This window comes from Lontra canadensis, unplaced genomic scaffold (genome assembly GCF_010015895.1).
Source record: "Lontra canadensis isolate GAN:19392208 unplaced genomic scaffold, GSC_riverotter_1.0 scaffold22, whole genome shotgun sequence".
In the NCBI taxonomy this organism is placed as follows: domain Eukaryota; kingdom Metazoa; phylum Chordata; class Mammalia; order Carnivora; family Mustelidae; genus Lontra; species Lontra canadensis.
Window position 1 is genome coordinate 24,474,085 of NW_022631016.1, and position 20,675 is coordinate 24,494,759.

General features: G+C 36.6%; 1 protein-coding gene across 1 annotated transcript; it reads left to right on the plus strand.

Moving 5' to 3' along the window:
• Positions 1-180: 180 nt before the first annotated feature.
• CUNH5orf22 (chromosome unknown C5orf22 homolog) lies at positions 181-20,306 on the plus strand. Its single transcript, XM_032861923.1, has 9 exons — positions 181-317; positions 1,604-1,749; positions 3,961-4,110; positions 7,213-7,642; positions 9,968-10,030; positions 10,271-10,392; positions 13,901-13,967; positions 15,843-15,982; positions 19,112-20,306. The coding sequence occupies exons 1-9, from the start codon at positions 237-239 to the stop codon at positions 19,242-19,244; spliced, it is 1,332 nt and encodes a 443-aa protein (XP_032717814.1). The 5' UTR covers positions 181-236; the 3' UTR covers positions 19,245-20,306.
• Positions 20,307-20,675: the final 369 nt, after the last annotated feature.

Here is a 20,675-nt window from a genome sequence, read left to right on the forward strand (position 1 = left end):
CTCAGCGCCTTGTGCTCGGTGATTGGCGCGTCAACGAGAGCGATGGATACCTAAGCCAATCATCTTCGTAAAACGTTCAGGCCCCCACCCCCTGCCCTCTGGGTCTTCCAATGAGGAACCGCAACCGGGTGAGCGCGCCTTTCCACGCGGGAGGGGCTGTGGGGCTGCAACTCAGGCATTCCCGGGTCCTAACCTCGAGATTGCGGCCCCCTGGGGTGCTGCCGCGCAGGAAAACCATGGGCGACTCTGTGGGAGAGCGCGCTCGCCTCCGGTGCTACCCCAAGCTCCCAGTGTGGGTCGTGGAGGATCACCAGGAGGTGAGCGGGCGGCTGCTGAATTCCGGGGCAGAATCGCGCGAGGGCCAAGGAAGCCGCGGAGCCTCGGTATCGAAGGCCAGAGATAAGCAGAATTTGTTACCCGCGCGAGTTCCATTGCTGTGGGGAAAAACGCCGAAACGACTAACTTGGGAGAATAGGCGCTGACGTTTGTGATTCGGTTACTATGTGTCGGGCAGCTCATTTCACCTTCACGGTTTGCCCAGAATCCCACACCAACAGCCGGTGGTGTCGGGATTCGAACTTGTGCCTTCTCCCTGCAGAGCGCCGTGTCCTTAACCTGCGGGTTAACGCAGGCTTCCAGCTTTCTCCGGCGTCTCCATCACAGCACGGCTGTGTGTAGGTTGGAAGCTTTTTATAAAGAATGTGGGCCGCCATCTGAGACACAGGGACCATCATCGTAGCACTCTTGGGGCTGCTGGCATTCTTCTGTGCTTAGTGTGTACGTAAATCTTTTTAGACCGAGCCCGGCTTTTATAAACACGAAAGATATTTCCCATTTTATGGCAGTGCTACTTGCCTTAGTCTGTTCTTCTGGAAGGGAGGCCCATGGATTCGAGACTTTTTTTTTTTCTTTCTTTCTTTTTTTTTTCTTTCTTTTTTTTTTCTTTCTTTCTTTCTTTTTTTTCTTTCTTTTTTTTTTTTTTTACTTTAACGAATCAGCCTTGGAAGATCTCTGGATAGGAAAGGGGGAGGATGATTCCAGATTTATGCATGGCGAAAGGAAGTTGAGTTCCCAGGAGGTAGGGATAGTGTGTATGGGCCTGAGAAAAAGCACAAGGGCGGGTTAAGCTGTGCTTTCAAGTATTAAACCTAGAAGTACGGAGACTGTAACAGGACAGGAGCCTTAGAGACCACCTAGTCTAGCTCCACCATTCTAAGGTGTGGAAAAGGCCAGGAGAACCAAGGTAGCTTGAACACATCGTTATGCCGGAAGGTGTATTAACCACCAGTTACTTCGTGAAGGCCCGCCCTTGTCTGTTGACACACATTATCTTCTGAGTTTGTGATGGGGCAAGATGGCAGCAAAGAGAAGCTCACTAAATAAAGCCTTCGGAGATGGGAGCTGGAACTTCTGAGGAAAAAATAAAGCATGGGAATGCTATCTAAACCCACCTACAGTAAACAGATTTTATGTTTTCCTACTTCTTAGCAACCTGGTGTGCTTCAAGTTACGTGTGTTTATGTTAAGCATCGTTTTTCAGGCTGCATTGAATTAGCATGATTTCAATGCTAATTCTGAATGTGTGCATGTGTTTCTTTTACAGGTCCTGCCTTACATATACCGGGCCATTGGCTCAAAGCATCTTCCTGCCAGTAACATAAGTTTTGTGCATTTTGATTCACATCCAGACCTCCTTATTCCTGTAAATATGCCAGCTGACACTGTGTTTGACAAGGAAACACTTTTCGGGTAATATGTGGTTTTTGTTAATGATTTTTTTTTAATTTTATTTATTTATTTGACAGAGAGAGATCACAAGTAGGCAGAGAGGCAGACAGAGAGAGAGGAGGAAGCAGGCTCCCTGCCAAGCAGAGAGCTCCATGCAGGACTCGATCCCAGGATCCTGAGATCTTGACCTGAGCCGAAGGCAGAGGCTTAACCCACTGAGCCACCCAGGTGCCCCAATGATTTTTTTTTTTTTTTTTTAAAGTAAACTCTTCCCCCAATGGAGGGCTTAAGCTCAAGACCCTGAGACCAAGAGTCACACGCTCCACCAAGTGAGTCAGCCAGGCATTCTTCTTTATGAGATTTTATGTGTTTGAGATACAATTGGCAATACATGATAAACAAAGGAAACAGACCTCTCTTGAGTTTTGTTTTCGTTTTGTTTGCCTTTTTTATTTTATTTAGAGCAAATATTGACAGACGTTTTCTTAAAGAGCCAGATAGTAAATATTTTAAGGTTGCACACCATATGGTCTCTGTTGCAACTACTTATCTCTGCCCTCATAGTAAGAAAGCAACAATGGACATTGTGTAACTAATGGCGGTGGCTATATTCCAATAAAACTCTATTTATAAAAATAAGTGACCTAGCCAATGTTTGCCAGCCTCTGCTTTAGAATATAGAATTTTGGAAGTAGAAGAGACTTTAGAAGTTACCCAAGCCATTTCTTCCTTCCTTCCCACTTTAGAAGTCTGGATACTAAGGTGCAACAAAATGTATTTTAAACACATTGTTCATTGGTTGTATAGGCAACTCATCTTTAATTTGTATATCCTTCCTTCGAGTATTGAGTCTTTCCAGTATTGAGTCCTTCCAACCTCTCAATTTGTACTACTTTCTCCTCAAAGGGTCATATGTAATATATTTCTAAATAAAGACTTACTAGAGTCTCTTCTGTAATAAAGTTCTCTGAAATTCTGCCACTGTCTCATTATGTATGTGTTAGAATGTAGCCTACTCACACAATATAAAAAGTTGTGTGCATAGCAGTAATTTTTCTTTAAAATATAAAATTAAAAGATAGATGCTTTCATGAATTAACTTTAGCCTACTACGTTTCTTTCAGTTGCCTTTTTCCAGAACCCCATTTTAGAGCAGTAATTTCTAAAGAAATGTGGTAGCTCTACCATTGTTGTTATTCTTTTTTATATTTAGAGGTTTTATATTTTAGAAATTAAAAAGAATTATGAGATAAGAATGCAGGCTGTACAGTTCTAGTCATAGAATAATAATTCTTAAACTTTTTAGTCTGAGACTTCCTGTTCACCCTTAAAATTATTGAGTTTTTTTCTAAGTGTGGGTTACATTTATTCACATTTACTGTATTTGAAATTAAAACAGAGAAATGTTTAAAATATAAATTCAATTCAAAATAGTAGACCTTAATATGTTAGCATAAATATGATATTTTTATGAAAAATATATTTTCTAAAGCAAAAAATTGAGAAGAGTAACAGTGTTTAAATTTCTGCACATCTCTTTAATATTTGTCTTTATAGGGGACAGCTAGACTCTCCTACCTACTTCCACTTTCAGTCTGTTGCCATATGTTGTTTTGGTGGAAGTAAATGAAAAAAATTTAGGAAGAGTATTTTCATAGCCTTTTCAGATAATTATGAATATTCAATAGCATACAAAAACTTGACAAGTTAGTGGTTTTTTAAAGCTTAGTTTGAATGTAGAATCCAACAGTTCAGAATCAAGTCTGAATAATCATTGTATTTTGATCAGTCTTTCAAGAAAAATGCTGTTAAACTTTCAATTGAATCACAAGTGCTTTTCCTTGAGAAAACCTATGTACTTCAAAGTATGTAGCAGAAGTACTTTTTGCATTTCTCATTTTGCCACCCAGAATATTTAAAATGTATACTAAGGACCAAGGTTTAATAAAATTATGAAGGACCTTTTTACATGAAACTGGCTTTTGGAGGGGGTAGTGATGCTTGATATGAAGAATACAGTTACTACTAGGAGAGTTGGTGCCGTCGCCTTGATTAATCTTAGGACGCCAACCCACCATTGCTTTGCACCATCCATGCAAATGTCAATACGATGAAAAGGGGAAATGATGCCTTAATGCCATCAGGAGGGTTGTTAAACTCTTGTTCTGGGTGAAATTACATTTGGGGAAAGACACTCACTAGTAGTTTCCATGTTTTCTATTTCTTTTTCAGAGAATTAAGTATTGAGAATTGGATTATGCCTGCAGTTTATGCTGGCCATTTTTCTCATGTGCTATGGCTTCATCCCACATGGGCTCAGCAAATAAGAGAGGGCAAACATCACTTTTTAGTAGGCAGAGACACTTCTACCACAACAATCAGGTAATTTCCTCGTGTTATAAGAGGGAATGAATGCTTCTTTTATCTTATTTTGAATCCCCATGATAACTCATAAATTGTCTACATACAGATGGGCTCAGATTAACCCTCAACTCTTTTGAAGAGTTCTCCAAACACCAGGAACAAGTTTTAAGTCTCTTAACCTTCTTCACACACCATTTATATTTTGTTACTGGTCATGTTGGTTTTGAGTAATATCTTTATCTTCTGGAATTCTGGATCCATTGATGACTAATTCCATTAAATCATTGAAGTACCTTATAGATTATATAGCTAATGATGCATTTTACTATTTCCTTACAATATAATTATTGTCTGCCGAGTTTAACAGTTAGCAATAGAAAAGCAAAATTACCTCATTTTGAATTTTTTTTTTTGTGAATCCAATGACTAAAAAGTAGATTTGGCATTTTTATTTTAATAATATGATTAGCTTTAGATAATTGAAGTTACAGCATTTTTGACTTGAGTTACATGTGCAGCTGTTTTTGTTATATAAGCTCTTTAACCGATATTTTATGGATATTGCAATACTGTAATTATCTTTAAAAATATCATCTCATTCTTGACTTTCTCCATTCTTTTGTGATGGGATGAATGTTTTAAGCACTGAAACCATAACGTTTTCAAAGGTGAAGGGGTGTGGAATAAAATGGTAATACACTGGAAATGAAATACAGTCTTTCTCATTGAAAGTGATACTTTTTTTTTTTAATTAACATATAACGTATTATTTGCCCTAGGGGTACAGGTCTATGAATTACACATTTCACAGCACTCACCATAGCACATAACCTCCCCAATGTCCATAACCCAGCCGCCCTATCTCTACCCCACCACCCTCCAGCAACCCTCAGTTTGTTTCCTGAAATTAAGAGTCTCTTATGGTTTGTCTCCCTCCTGATCCCATCTTGTTTCATTTTTTTCCCTCCCTACCCCCCATGACCCTCCGCCCTGCCTCTGAAACTCCTCATATCAGAGAGATTGACTTATTTCACTTAGCATAATACCCTCCAGTTCTATCCACATCATTGCAAATGGCAAGATTGGGGGGGGGGGTTGATGACTGCATACTATTCCACATCTTTATCCATTCATCTGTCGATGGACACGTAGGTTCTTTCCATAGTTTGGCAATTGTGGACATTGCTGCTATAAACATTTGGGTGCACGTGCCCCTTCAGATCCCTATATTTGTATCTTTAGGGTAAATACCCAGTAGTTCAAGGGCTAGTATCCAAAAATCTTTAAAGAACTTATCAAACTCAACACCCAAAGAACAGATAATCCAATCAAAAAATGCACAGAAGACATGAACATACATTTCAGCAAATAAGACATCCAGATGGCCAACAGACACATGAAAAAGTGCTCCACATCACTTGGCATCTGGGAAATACAAATCAAAACCACAGTGAGATATCACCTCACACCAGTCAGAATGGCTAAAATTAACAAGTCAGGAAACAACAGATGTTAGTGAGGATGTGGAGAAAGGGGAACCCTCCTACACTGTTGGTGGGAATGCAAGCTGGTGCAGCCACTCTAGAAAACCGTAGGGAGATTCCTCAAAAAGTTGAAAATAGAGCTACCCTATGACCCAGCAATTGCACTAGTGGGTATTTATTCTAAAGAAAGTGATACTTTTTATTTCTGATTTATCCTTAATGATACAGTTAACTTTTGTTGTATGTTCTTATCAGTTGCACAAATAACTTTGTTGTGAAACCATGAAAATTATATTTATTGAGGATATGACACTAAATAAATAAATAGGACTCCACTTAGAATAAGTATTATATATAATACTGGTATACATGAGAATGGTAGTGCTTTTATTGAGTACTTCAGTGAGTACGCCTAACTATCTGTAACAGGTTTCTGCAAAATCAAACAATTTTGAATAATCTGAAAAAGACATTTGAAACTCAATGTATAATAATATTAGGAAAAATTTTATTATTTGGTGATTTTACTTAATCCTGCAAATAAAAGTTTACGGAAGAGACACAGGTATGTAGTCTGAGATGCATGTGTTTATACAGATATGAACAAAGTGAAGAGTCCTTTATTAAAGAAGAATATGAATTTAGGTTGGGGGATACAGCCTTTGACATTCTTGGAATGGCACAATTTATAATAAGCCTGGATATTAGCTGTATTACGCCATTAGTCTTATTTGGAAACTTAATACCTCTTTCAATTTAAGCCTGAATAGCTAGAGAAAGGTGAGTAGGAACTAAATATTAACCATTATTTTAGTTGGATAGAGCCTACCTCTGAAAGAAGCATTTAGTTTTGCTATTTATTCTAAGTACTTCCTAAGGCATAATATAGTTGAAAAGCTAAGAACATAATGATACATCTAAAATCAGAAATCTGTAACTTGTAAAAATACATTCTGCATGTGTATAAGATTTTTTTAAGTTGTTTTCCATATTAAAATATTATGGTTATACAGAGTTTGGCACAGCTTTGAAACACATCAGAGGGAGCTTTTGTGAAGAGAAATAATTTCCAGATGTCATTTTTCTCTTAGGTGATTATTTGGATGAAGTTACAGCTGGTATGAAAGTGATCCAGAACACTAACTGAAAGGATCATTTATTTCTTTCTCTTCTTAGAGTTTACCACACACAGTCCAGGGCCTATGTGGCAGTTGACAGGTTCAGAAACCCCAATTCCTTTTATCTTTTTGCTTCATCTCTAGAGCATTGCCTCTGTCCTCATAGTCCAAGATGGGCTTGCCATTTGCAGGCTCATGCACCAGGCAGCCCGTAGAGAGCAAGATTATGTATGCCTCTCTTCCACTCACAGCCTTAAGCCAAAACTTAGTCAAACAGCCACATCTGGCTGCAAGATAGGCTATGAAATACAGTCTTTACTTTGGGCAGTTGTGTGCCCAACTAAAAATCAGGGGAATGCTATCTCTGCAGAAGAGCAGGAATTAACGAAAGTAGAGAGAGCACTTAGTTTTTGTTAAATATGTTCTTTGTTACATTTCTGCAGTGCTATGGAAGTGCTATATGCAATGTCAGCTAATTTGTCGGCTTGTCTTTAAAACAGTTTTTTCCTCTAATACAGGGTTACGAGTACGGATCATTACTTTCTAAGTGATGGTCTTTATGTAACTGAAGACCAACTAGAGAACCAAAAACCTTTACAATTGGATGTAATTATGGTAAAACCTTATAAACTCTGTAACAATCAAGAAGAAAATGATGCAGTGTCTTCTGCTAAGAAGCCAAAGCTAGCACGGGAAGATGCAGAAAACACTGCTTCTACTAACTGTGACTCTTACTCAGAAGGACTGGAAAAGGACACATTGACACAGAGGAGGGGCCAGACTTGCCTAGAGCAATCATGTTCATGTTCTTCTGAAAGTCAAGAATGTCAGACTACAGTCAGCACTGGGGAAATTCTGGAAATTTTGAAGAAAGGGGATGCATTTGTGTTAGATATTGACTTGGATTTTTTTTCAGTCAAGAATCCCTTCAAAGAAATGTTCACTCAGGTAAATGTATTTTTAAAATGTAGATCTTGAGAATTGTATGACATTTTTCTAGATCAGAGATCCACAAACTTCCTGCAGACAGCCAAGTATTAATTAAGATTCATTGGGGGTCCCATATGATTTCTGTCACACGTTCTTCCTTGTTGTTAAACCTTTTAAAATCATATGCACCTATTTTTTTAATTGAATTATGTATGTACCTTTCTTAACTCAAGGGCCATACGAAAACAAATTGTAAGTTGTGGGTTGTTGATCCCTGCTCTAGATAGCAGTTATTATTTTGTATTTATGAATTGGGATAATATGTATGTGGATAGTTGGAAAAACTAAAATCTTATAATACAAGAAAGCGTATGCATTAAAGAATATCACTCTCTCATCCCATTCCCATTCCCTCAGTTTCTTACATCAGAAAACAAACATCATGGCCAGTTTCTTGGTGTATATTTCCAGAGATTCTACATATATAAAGTGCTGTGTGACAGATTTTTCACTGGACAATGAGGTCCCTGATTTTACACATGTACTATCTGTAGCTAATGATTAGGCCTATGATTCTTAGGGTACCTCAGCAGATCTTAAATGCGGGAAGCCAGACAATATTAGCATGCACAGATCTGAGATAAAACATTTAAGAAACCAATAAATTCATGCTCCAAGTGAGCATTCCTTAGTGCATTTTATAGCACAGTAACTGCTTACTTTAACATTTGGAAAGTTGTTCAAGTCTATTCTTTTTGGGATTCAAACTAACTATTTTTTCTACTTAAAATTGTTGGATTATAATGATGATGTTGCACTTAACGATCCTAATTCAGATTTATCAAAGAGCTCTAAATAGGTATTGATTAAAAAATAGGTAAGATTTGAAGATTTAGTATAATCTGAAACAAGACTGGGGGACCTAGAGTACTCTGCCAACCTGCAAATAAGGGAGAAAAATTACATTTTTTTTCAGCTCTTGTACATGGAGCCAGGGGTTATATCCATAAATTCTTAGAATCATGGAAATAACCTTAGAACTATTTAGAAAACTTGAAGAATAGGCATATCTGAAAGTTGAAGAAACTGACTTTAGAAATTTATTTTACAAATATACTCGAATTTTGTTTGTTTGGGGGTTTTTTAAAATTTTATTTTATTTTATTTTCAGTGTTCCAAAATTCATTGTTTATGCACCACACCCAGTGGTCCATGCAGTACATGCCCTCCATAATACTTACCACCAAGCTCACCCAACCTCCCACCCCCACCTTCCAAAACCCTCAGTTTGTTTCTCAGAGTCCACAGTCTCTCATGGTTCATCTCCCCCTCTGATTTCCCCCAACTCACTTCTCTTCTCCATTTCCCAATGTCTTCCATGTTATTCCTTATGCTCCACAAGTGAGTGAAACCATATGATAATTGACTTTCTCTGCTTAACTTATTTCAATCAAATGTTTTTAATGAAGATTTCTACAAAGTTATACGAGGAACTTAGTGGCAGTTATTCCTTTTCCAGTGCTATCAGGAAACCGGGGAAGTGGAGGTTTTTATATCCATTTTTTTTTTTAAAGAACATGTGCAAAAGTCCAGAGTGAGTTAACTTCTGTTTGTTACTTCTACTGCTTATTAGCTGCTTGATCTTGGGAAAGTTACCTAACCTTTCTGGCCCAGAGTTTCTTCAAGTTTAAAATCAAAATAATGATAGGGAAGTTACAGGATTATTATGATGAGAGTAGTGGTACAACATTGTGCTTAATGAACTTCAGCTCTTGCATATAAACTCTTCCCAACGGTACTCCTAAAAGGGATTATTGGGGCCCAATATACCCACCTATAATGGGGCTATTTAGTGTGCTAAATGAGGGGGGAGACATTTTTCTGGAAAGTCTGTGCTTAGAAGGCATCATTCTTCCATTGTGTCTGCCCCCAGTATTCCCTTTGAACTTCCGAGTTCTCTTCTATGGCTAGGGAAAGGACTGCAAGGTGAATATGGAGAGTTTTTGTTGTTGTTATTAAAGACATGTATATTTCCTATACATAGATAAAATCTATTTGGATCCTAGGATATATCCATTTAGAATATAGAATATTATTAGAAATCTTTCATATCAAGTCTTTTTCCATAGCTAATTTTCATACATTATTGTCAGGATAGAGTTACCCTAAAGCAAGGACAGTGTTTACAGTAACATCTGAGTTATACATTTTCCCTGATTTTCACAAATTAATCTTTCAAGGATTAGCTAATATATTCTCCTTATGTCATAGCCATTTTTTACTTAAAGCATATCATTGAAAAAAAATTTTTTCCAGTATATGGATTTTTGTTTTGTTTTCCAGGAAGAATACAAAATCTTACAAGAGTTGTACCAGTTTAAAAAACCTGGTACCAACCTGACAGAGGTATCCTTCATTTGTTTCTTTGGATTTTGTCTATTTATTGCATATCTAATAATATCTTTTAAGTCATTAGAGTGCTCTCAGACTTCTAACCAAAATCTTGGTGTGTTTATTGGAGAAGCCCATGGTTAGTACTGAGAAGTCATGATTTTAACTAATTGAACTGATATTTTCATTGCGATGGGATTTCACTTATTTTTTCAAAAAAATAATTACAATCTTGGCTTTTCAATGTGTTTAAAGGAAGATTTGGTAGATTGTGTTGATACTCGAATTCATCAGTTAGAAGATTTAGAAGCTGCTTTTGCTGATTTGTGTGATGGTGATGATGAAGAAACTGTACAGAAATGGGCTTCAAACCCTGGGTAAGATCTTGAAACGTTTTTTTCCCCAACTCTATGTTAGTCCTAGATATATTGTCAAATTTTCTAGATAAATTACTTTTAAAAAATCACTGTTAAGTGCCAACAGAAATTTACTAGCAATGGCTAGCCTTTGCTGAGTGTGTTCTATGTGCCCAATTCTAAGATTTTTCTTGCATTTAACTCACTTTTCCCTACAACAATCTGATGACTTCATTATTATAATGTTCATTTTATACATGAGGAAACTAGGGTACAGAGGTTTAAGTTACTCAAAATCACATAAGTGGGTATGTGCTTAATCATCGTGCAGTGGCTTCCCCTATGATATATAATATGTGGTTCTGGGTCTTAGGGAAGATTAAAAATTGGTACGACAGCCCCTATTCTAAGTAGAATAAGAAAAAAAACCTATCAATACAATAATTACAATTACAGTAAAAGTAAATGACTAGAAAGGTAAATTGCAATGTGAAAACTTGCCTCCTTTTAAGGATAGCCCAACTCTAAGTAGAAGCTTAAGCTGCCCATTACACGAGGGAGCAGGATTTGAAAGCTGGATTCTTCATCAGGTCTTCTATTGAGCCTATTGTCTCAGCATTAACATTACCTTGAAGACATGGAGAAAAAAGTTCTTTTGGCGTGGTCATCTGTCATTTTACAGGGTAGGGTAAAGAGTGCCTTTAGTATTAAAGCAAGTGTGAAAAGATGTTGGCATAAATAGTATAGTTACTTTTCCCTAAACTAATTCTATTTTTTTCTAGTACAGTATAGTTGACATACTATATTGTAGTAGTCTCAAGTGTACAACATCATGAATTGATAATTCTGTATATTACACAGTGCTCACCACAGTAAGTGTAGTTACCATCTGTCACTATACAATGTTTTTACAATATTGACTGCATTCCCTATGCTTTAGTTTTTATCCCTGTAACTTCCTTATTTTGTGGCTTGAAGTTTGCACCTCTTCATCCCATTCACCTATTTCAGCTCTCTCTCCCCTATCTCTCTCCCCACCCCTTCTGGCTGCCACCAGTTCTTTGTATTTATGAGCCCGTTTCTGGGGTTTTTTGTTCTTCTTTTTAGACTTTTCTTTTTTCTGCTTTTTAGACTCCATATACAAGTGAAATCATGTGGTAGTTATCTGACATTTCTTTTAGTGTGATAATCTCTAGGTCCATCCATGTTGTCATGAATGCCAAAATTGCATTCTTTCTTATGGCTGGGTAACATTCCATTGTATATATACACATCTTTATCCATTCGTCTGTCAATGGACACTTGGGTTGCTTCCATATCTTGACTATTGTAAATAGTGCTGTACTAAAAATAGGAGTGCATATGTCTTTTCAAATTAGTGTTTTTGTTTTCTTTGGGTAAATACCCAGCAGTGAAATTACTGGATCATATGGATTTTCTGTTTTCAATTTTTTTGAGGAACTTCCATACTGTTTTCCCAGTGGCTTCACCGGTTTACATTTTTACCAACAGGACATAAAAGCTCCCTTTTCTCCAATCTTCATCAACATTTATTTCTTGTTCTTTGATTCTAGCCATTCTGACCAGTGTGAGGTCATTTCTCATTGTGGTTTGGGTTTCCATTTCCATGATGATTCGTGATGTTAAGTCTCTGAAATAATTCTTTAAATCATATAAACTCAAAAGGCCAGGAAACTAAAATAGGACCATCAGACCCAAACTTTTTTGTCCTCTTGAGCATAGGAATCCAGAAGTAGCTTATTTTCAAATTGATCTTCCACAAACTGAGATTATTCTCCATAGTGTAAATATAAGAAATCAGTTATAAGATAGCAACTTTATAAATTGGAGTTAGAATCATAGTGCTTTGAGCCACTAAGACTTGTTTTGTCATAGTTATTTAAAATAATTCATCAGATACATAGAAGAATACAGAAGAAACTGGAATAGAAGTTGCCTCTGGGTAGAGGAATTCTGTGGCTGAAAGATAAAGTTATAAGAGAGAAACATCTTTTACTATGTGTATATGTTACCTATTCAGAATATTCAATGTAATTTTTGTTTAAAAATAAAATATTGAGAAACACCCCTGAAATAGAAAGATCATAAAACTTCATTATCACTAAGGAAAACCATGGTATTATATTTATCACATCAGTAAATACTGACCAGGCATTTTAACTATCAGTTCACACTTTCCCTCTTTAGCATAGAGTGCTAATTCAAAAAATGATTCCCTCCTTTTTGAAATTATGATGGAAGAGGGAGATGTAGAAATAACTCACAGGATTTGAGTCTTTCTGGAAATATTGAAAAGTACCTATTACTTTGTGATGTCTCAAGCCAAGTTTAAAGCTTAAAACAGCATGAAAACCTTGGAGTCCTGAATGTAGCCCATAGATGGGGCTGTTTTTCACTGAACCCACTGTGCCTGGTGAGCATGCCCAGTTAACTCTTCATCACCTGCAAGGAGTTCTCTCACAGACTTGGAGAAACAATGAGGCTCCAACGGAAGCGAGTCCAGACTGTGGCTGGAATTGGGGGAAAAAAATAGCACAAAGGAAAAGTAGGTGAGACAAGCAAGAAAAGTCTCCCCAAACTTACCATGCCCCTGAAACGCCAGATCCTCAGCGTGAAGGAGTCCTCACTATTAAGAAGTAGAGGAGGTAGGTGATTAGGGTCCAGAAGCCCAGAAAGTGTTTCTAATAAAAAGAAAGAAAAAGCAGGATGAGTTGATAGATAGACCTCCATGCCTCCCTTTTTCTTTCTTTTTTCCATCCCCCCGGATGAGTAGGTATTGGTGAGGGAGGCAGAATACTAGAACCTTTAATTAATCATGGCTTCCAAAGAGGTCCACCTAAATTAAATCACTTAAAGGCACTATTGTTAGTATACCAAATGGTATAGAACTTTTCCAGTTTAATTGTGTATGTCAATAAATATATTCTTAAATTTTTTTAACTTTTGAGAAACTCTTTTCATCACCATGTGCTAAAGGCACTTAGTTTTATCGCTGATGAAAATAATTTTTAGGGCGCCTGGGTGGCTCAGTGGGTTAAGCCTCTGCCTTCGGCTCAGGTCATGATCTCAGGGTCCTGGGATAGAGTCCCACATCGGGCTCCCTGCTGAGCAGGGAGCCTGCTTCCCCCCCTCCCTCTGCCTACTTGTGATTTCTCTCTGTGTATCAAATAAATAAATAAAATCTTTAAAAAAATTAAAATTAAAAAAAAAAAGAAAAGAATTTTTAAAGTCAGGGTGGAGCTTCCATTTTTAAAGAATAGGAAAATCCCAGTTTCTTGAGTGCTAATTTTCAACCTTTAACACAATCTGTAATCTTGTGGGTAAGAAAAAACAGGGAACATTTATTTCTTAGTATTTTAAGATGATATTTAAATATCTTTATCTTTCATTTTTCTCAAACATCATGTGACACATTCTTAAAGGTAAATTTTAAGTGTAATAGATCATTTGCTTCTATAATTTTAGCTGAGGTGGTATGATGTTTAATTGAAGGGTGACTTTTTTCCAGAATGGAATCACTAATTCCACTTGTACAGAGTTTGAAAAAACGGATGGAAGTACCAGACTATGAAATGGTAAATACTTTATATTAAAGTATAAAATTAACCCTTGAGAAAGGCATTTTTCTGAGTAGAAAAAGTAAGTTTTATTAAAGTGTTTTTCTTTTGTGTTCCAGAAAAGTGTAAATGAATTATTTTATTTAAATGAGAAGAAATGAAAAAGTATATAACTTTTTAGAAGTCAGAATACTGGAAAAGTTTTCCAGAAAATAAGTTTTTCCCAATTTTATGTAAGAAGCAAAAATTCTGTGTATTTTTTTATTTTGTTTGTGGTCATATCTCTCCTTGCCAGAGAAAATAAATATATAATTTTTAAAGTTGTCCCTTATTTATTAATTCATTTTCATACTATCTTCCTCCTCCTATCTTTCTTCTCTCTGAAAACTTTCCTGATTGTCAAAACCAAGAGAAAGACAAGGTATTCTAGCAAGTGCATCTCAACTCTTATCAGCTCTGTCACTGACTTTGTTTGCCAACAGTGATCTGAAAACTGGTAAAAGTGGATACCGTCAATGATAATTGCTTTTATTTTTATATCATTTCACAGTCTTTGAAGCATAAATTTTCCCATTTGAAGTACAAGTGTCTTTTTTCAGATTTTGTGCCAAAACTGAGACCCCCACAAGTCTTCTTTTACTCATAACGCTTCTTTGACTTCAATAAATCATGTTTTTGCTCTAGAGTTTTCTTTAATTGTGGAATACAGGCAAACCACCTTATTTGAACTGAAGTTTATGTACTAATTTAATGCCAACTTTATAAGAATAAAAAGGTACTAACAAAAGAATATTTTGGTTAAATTGGAGCTAGTCCAAAACCCACTTTTTTAAAATAGCAATTGTTAAGAATGATAGAGTTAGAAGATACTTAGGGTTTTAAAAATGTTTTGAGCTTGCATGACATTGTTGGATGTGTCTTCATGCAGATCCGCTGTACATGTTACATTATATCAGGATTTTTCCAGTGGTAGGGAGTTTTTGGACACTAGTGAAAGAAGGAAGGGATGGAATGGGCTTGATTGCAGAGTATAGAATCAGATATCATGTGCCTATAGCTGCAGGATTGGACAACTGTTTTGATCCTTTGAGTAGAAAAGAACATGCACAGTCTGTCATTTTCCTACATTGATTGTTCCTAGTTAAATTTTTGATGTGTATCCAGAGCCAACAGCAATAAAATAGCAGATTAAAGTGTTTTTTATTTCCCAGTCTTAACACTTATATTCAGTAGGCCAAACAGTGACATATTGAGTTCCATTTTTCAAAACTTCAAAACAGAGGGTATAAAATGTTAGCCCATGAGCCACTTCTAACTTTCAGGCATAATTTAGTGCTAAGACTGGAGCACCAGTCATTTACATGTAAAATACATCTATAGATGTCATAGTATGTGTTGGTACACATAAAGGATACATAAGAAACGTAACAGGAGAAAGACTTTCCCTTATATCCTCTTGAAGTCTGAACATAGTACTAGATTAGATGCATGTATCTAAAAAAAAAAGAATATGTTGAAGGAAAAGGTAAGATGAGAATATACACAGTTTTATATCAGCTTTTAGATTCTGGGTGAAATGGATGATTTGCTAGAAGATATGAATTATCAAAATAGACTCAAGTAAAGACAGAAACTGAATTCATAATTACAAAAAAAAATAGTTAAAAGAATTATTCCTATATAAAGGACATCAGGCCCAAACAGAAGTTACAGGCAAGTTCTTCTCAAACTTTAGAGAATAGAGAACTTCTGTAGCACTTCTAGAAACTGTTAAGGAAAAAAGAAGCCCAGTCCCCAACAACATTAAAAGATTTGTCAGCAAGGACATTAATAGTTAAAAAAACCTAAAAACAATAAAGCTTACGGTATAGTTTTTAATTTTCTTATTTTCAGGTTCACCAGGCTGGTCTAACCTGTGATTACTCCGAACTTCCTCACCATATCAGCACAGAACAGGAAATTGAATATCTTATTCAGTCTGTATATTATTTACTGAAAAATTTACCAAAACCTACTCTTGTGACAATTGCAAGGTAAGTGTGGTAGCCTGAATAATGGTCCACTAAGACAGTCACATCCTAATCTCCAGAACCTGTGTATATGTCATCTTGTATAGGAAAAGAGACTTTGCAGATTAATTCACTCAAGGATCTTGAAATGAGATTACCCCGGATTCTCCAGTGGGCCAGTGCGCTCACAGCGGTCCTTATAAAAGAAGGACAAGAGGGTCAGAATCAGAGAAATTGAAAGATGCCAGGCGGCAGGCTTTGAAGGTGCAGGATAGGGCCACAAGCTAAGGAATGCAAGTGGCCTCTAGAAGCTGGAAAGACAGGGAAACAGATTCTTCCCTAGAACCTAGAGAAGAATGCAGTATCTTTATTTGAGGACTTCTGATTTCCAACAAAACTGTAATAACTTTGTATCGTTTTAAGCCACTGAGTTTGTGGTAATTTGTTATAGCAGCCATAAGAAATTAACACAGTCTCCATAGATGAATCGTCAGATGTTGTATTTTCTCTTTCCTCTTAGCGATGGTTGGCAAACAACATACAGTTCTTATTATCTTGTCTTTGAAGTTGGTGTTACTATTCGGATGAACACAAGAATTCCCATTTGTGTGTCTTCAAAAGAATATTTAGCTGCTGCCATGTTTCGAATTTGAAAGTAATGTGCTAAAAGTTACCACAATTTAATAAAACTTTTCTGTGTTAATCTTTGGGCTGGTTTTATATGAAACTGAGTTTAATACTTTAATATTTTTATTGTAATGTCCTTTTACATCCTAAAATGAAATTCATAGATAATCTGACCTACATACATGCATAGTTTAAGTATATAGAAATATTATACATAATATATAGATAATATAATTGCCTTAGTTCATTCAGGCTGCAACAACAGAATACTGTGGACCACGTGGCTTATAAACAACAGAAATTCATTTCTCACAGTGCTGGAGGCCGGGTAGTCCAAGATGCAGTCACCAGCAGATTCAGTGTGGTGAGGACCTGCTTCCTGGGTTACAGGCAGCCGTCTTCTCCCTGTAACCTCACATGGTAGAAGGCGTGAAGGAGCTTTCTCTCCCTCTGGCATCTCTTTCCTAATGGCATTAATCTCACTCATGAGGACTCCACCCTCATGACTTAATCACCTCCAAATATCATCACACTGGAGATTAGATTCAACATGAGGATTTTGGAGGGACACAAACATTCAGTATATAGCAATAACCTCCCTGTACACATAATTTAAATATATATAATATTAATTATATATGTATGCACACACACAAATCAATGTAACATAAAAGAAATGAAAGTAACTGATAAAGTAATACATATTAAAATGCCACACAAGGGGTGCCTGGGTGGCTCAGTCAGGTGTCTCTGTGTCTGCCTATGGCTCAGCTGGTGATCTCAGGGTCCTTGGATCCACCCCCTGTTGGGCTTCCTCCTCAGTGGGGAATCTGCCTCTCCTTCTTCCTCTACTCTTCCCTCTCACTTATGTGCATGCGTGTGTGTTCTTTCTCTCAAATAATAAAATCTTTAAAAAAAATTTTTTTAAGCCACATAAGACTGGCATCTTTACAGAGTCACTAAATGTAATGTTACAAGTGCAGACAGACACTCATGTATTGTATTGGCCAAATACCATGAATAGCACTGTCATAGTGACATGGTTTTTCTAGTCCTAACAACCTCTTGGTAAAGTTCTGAACTTAAAGTCCAGACTTCTCTCCATATACAGCATAGTTGCAGTCCTGGGAAATTTAGCTCATATTTAATCCATTTCCAAAAATACTTTGTTCATCTGTAGGAGAGTATTAAGTTCTAGGCTCAAAAAATTAAAAACAGGTTTTTTTTTTTTACTTATATGAGTGTTCAGTGGACTTTGGAAACTATATAGGACACAGGACAGGTATTTACATTCATATTGCAGGACTGTCCTGTGTATTGTAAGCATTCTAGCAGCCCTTCCTTCTTGCCTTGGCCCCTTAATTATCATTGTGACAATCGAAAATATACCTACAGATGTCCAAAACTCCCTCTTGGGGGTAGCTCCCCTCAAGAACTGTTCTAAACTGTTTTAAAGAAGCCAGAAATCTTTTTGAAAGCATCGAAGTACTCCTTATTTATTAAGGCTCTAAATTAAACTTTTATCCATATATATATATATATATATATATTAGTATTTAAGAATTTTAAATTTTTCTGTTTCATTTATTGTGTGTTATTTACATCAAGTCTCAAAAATAACCTGATCACCAGAGAATGGAATGAGTTCATCACAAGTCTTTCAGATTATGTCTTTAGGTCTAAAATACTTGTGACAAGGACTAAGCTAGATAACTAAATCCATTTCCTTCTAGAAAGATTTCCAATCCCACATCTAAATGGCTTTCCTCACCCCAGTCCGGAACCAGGAGACAGTGATGAAATCATTTTAGATCTTAATCTGGCTGTAATTGTCAGTGGCATTCTAACTGCTTGGTAACTGAAGTTATAGTTGCTGATTCTGACTTCCCAAAATACAGGTTCCGGCCCTATCCCACTTTGTTCTTTTCTCTTTAATACCACCTGGGAAACTAATCCCAATACCAACACATCTCCCTATTGGATTTTGGGTAACCCTATGTACTTGTATAGTTAACAAATCGTTTTTAGACGCAGAAACGTTTTATCAGTTGGAAAGCCTCTACTCTTATCATTTCTAGCCCTACTGTGCCCATAATAAAAGAACGAGAAAGATACCCAATCACAAAGATAAAAACTCCCAGTATTTCCAGTATCTCCCTTCCAGGGAAACAGCAATCTAGTGATTAAGCACTAAAGCTTTGAAGACATGCTATGTCATTTTAAATCCCATCACCAGCACTTATTAGCTAGGTGATCTCTGCAGGTTAATCTTCTCTGTTTCATATTCCTTTAAAGGAATTGTAAATGTATGTATTTTGTAGAGTTGCTGAGAAGATTAAAGAACATAATGTAATGCACCTGGCATAAACATTTAGTAGCTTTCAACTGGTTTTTTTCCCCAAAATTCAACATACTTTGATTTCTATTTTATATTGAAATCAGCACATGCAGACTTTTCCTCACTGCACAGTATGATCTCCTCTCCTTTACATGTATTTTTCTTTTTATTTCTCTTCTTGGTTCCAGGTCAAGTCTGGATGATTACTGTCCTTCTGAGCAAGTGGACACCATTCAAGAAAAAGTCCTCAATGTGCTACGCTCCCTCTATGGAGCTGTAGACATTCACCTGGTGTACTTAGCAGAATGCTCTCCATCTTGAAACAACAAAACACTAGGCTCCTATTACATCTTGATGTAATAACAGGGTTTTCATTAACTTATTTGTAAATGAGTTTCCCAGAGAAGATGGAAATAAATGCGTTTATATTAACTTTAAGTTAAAATCTTTCAGGTATTTTGAATCTCAAAACATATCATCACTTGTCAAATGATGACAATTTTTTTACATCAAGTCTACCCCCCGCAACTGATTGTTGCTTATTCTTCTACTTTTCCATCATTGTCTTCTTCATTTTGTAAGGGTTGGGTTTTTTCCTCTTTTCCCCCTATGTCAATTGGACTGTACGAAATTGATTCATCTATTCATTCAACTCACTGACATTTATTGAACACTTAATGTGCCAAACATAATTAAGTGCTGGGTGTATGGTATTGAACAGAATAGACAAGGTCCCCTGCCCTCTTAGGGGACAGCTGAGAAACAAATTACGGATTACGAGAAGTATTATGAAGGAAAGGACAACCATAAACACATCTTAGGCGTGCTCTTAGTACTCAGGGTACCCTAGCTGTATAAGGAAGTAACATTCTCAAAAGCTACTACCAAAAAAATAAACTTGCCTGTCCATGAAAATCAGAAAATCTACCTTTCCAAGATTGTCAGCGTTGTGGCTCAGCTGTTGCATACTGTCACATTGTTGGAGTGGAGGAGGTCTAGTTGAGTAAAGTCAACTAACAAAAATTTTCTTTGCTAATCAGAAAAGCCCTTTAGGGTTTTTGGTGCCTCCAGATGATTAGTATGGATGTTGATTATCATCATAATTCCTAAGTGCCACTTTATTGGCAGTCTGGGTTGATAATTTCTAATAATAATCCAGCTTTTAGTGTAAATAGAAAAAAGATAGATCCTTAATTCTGACCTACCATAAATACCCAAAGACTTAACTGTCCTCTACGAGCCTCTCCATCAGTAAGAGAGCCTACCTGAGTCCCTCTTTATCATGGAACTTTTTCATTTGCTTAATTTACCAAAGTCTTCCCTCTTCAGTATTCCTTATGTTCAGCAATCATTTTTACCTACCTGATTTTCTTTTTTTTTTTTCAAGGTAGGGTGGCGTTTGTTCAAGGTGGGGGGCGGAGACACCCATCCATTTCTCAAACCTAACACAGCAGTTGTTTTCATTTTTGCATGTAACTTTTGGGCCTTGACCACATGTGTACATGTTGAGTTGCATGTAGCTGCAATTATAGTGTAGTACCTAACTTGTTGGCTAGTACGCAAGTTCCATTCCATTGCCACTCAGTAGATGGCACCAGATCCCATTTTTCCAATGATGCTGTTTTCCAGCAAATTTTTCTTGTCATCAAATTGATTTCCCAAGGCTGCTAGCATGAATGCCTGTTTCTGTTGTGAGAAGCAAAGCAAAGTCATTCAGCTTTTCCATCTTATAGAACATTTGCCAGAAAGTTT

Coding starts and splice junctions, on each gene's coding strand:
- CUNH5orf22 (XM_032861923.1), top strand. CDS start 237: ATGGGCGACTCTGTGGGAGAGCGCGCTCGCCTCCGGTGCTACCCCAAG. Junction 7,643..9,967: donor TCAAAGAAATGTTCACTCAG/GTAAATGTATTT, acceptor TTTGTTTTCCAG/GAAGAATACAAAATCTTACA. Junction 13,968..15,842: donor AAGTACCAGACTATGAAATG/GTAAATACTTTA, acceptor TCTTATTTTCAG/GTTCACCAGGCTGGTCTAAC.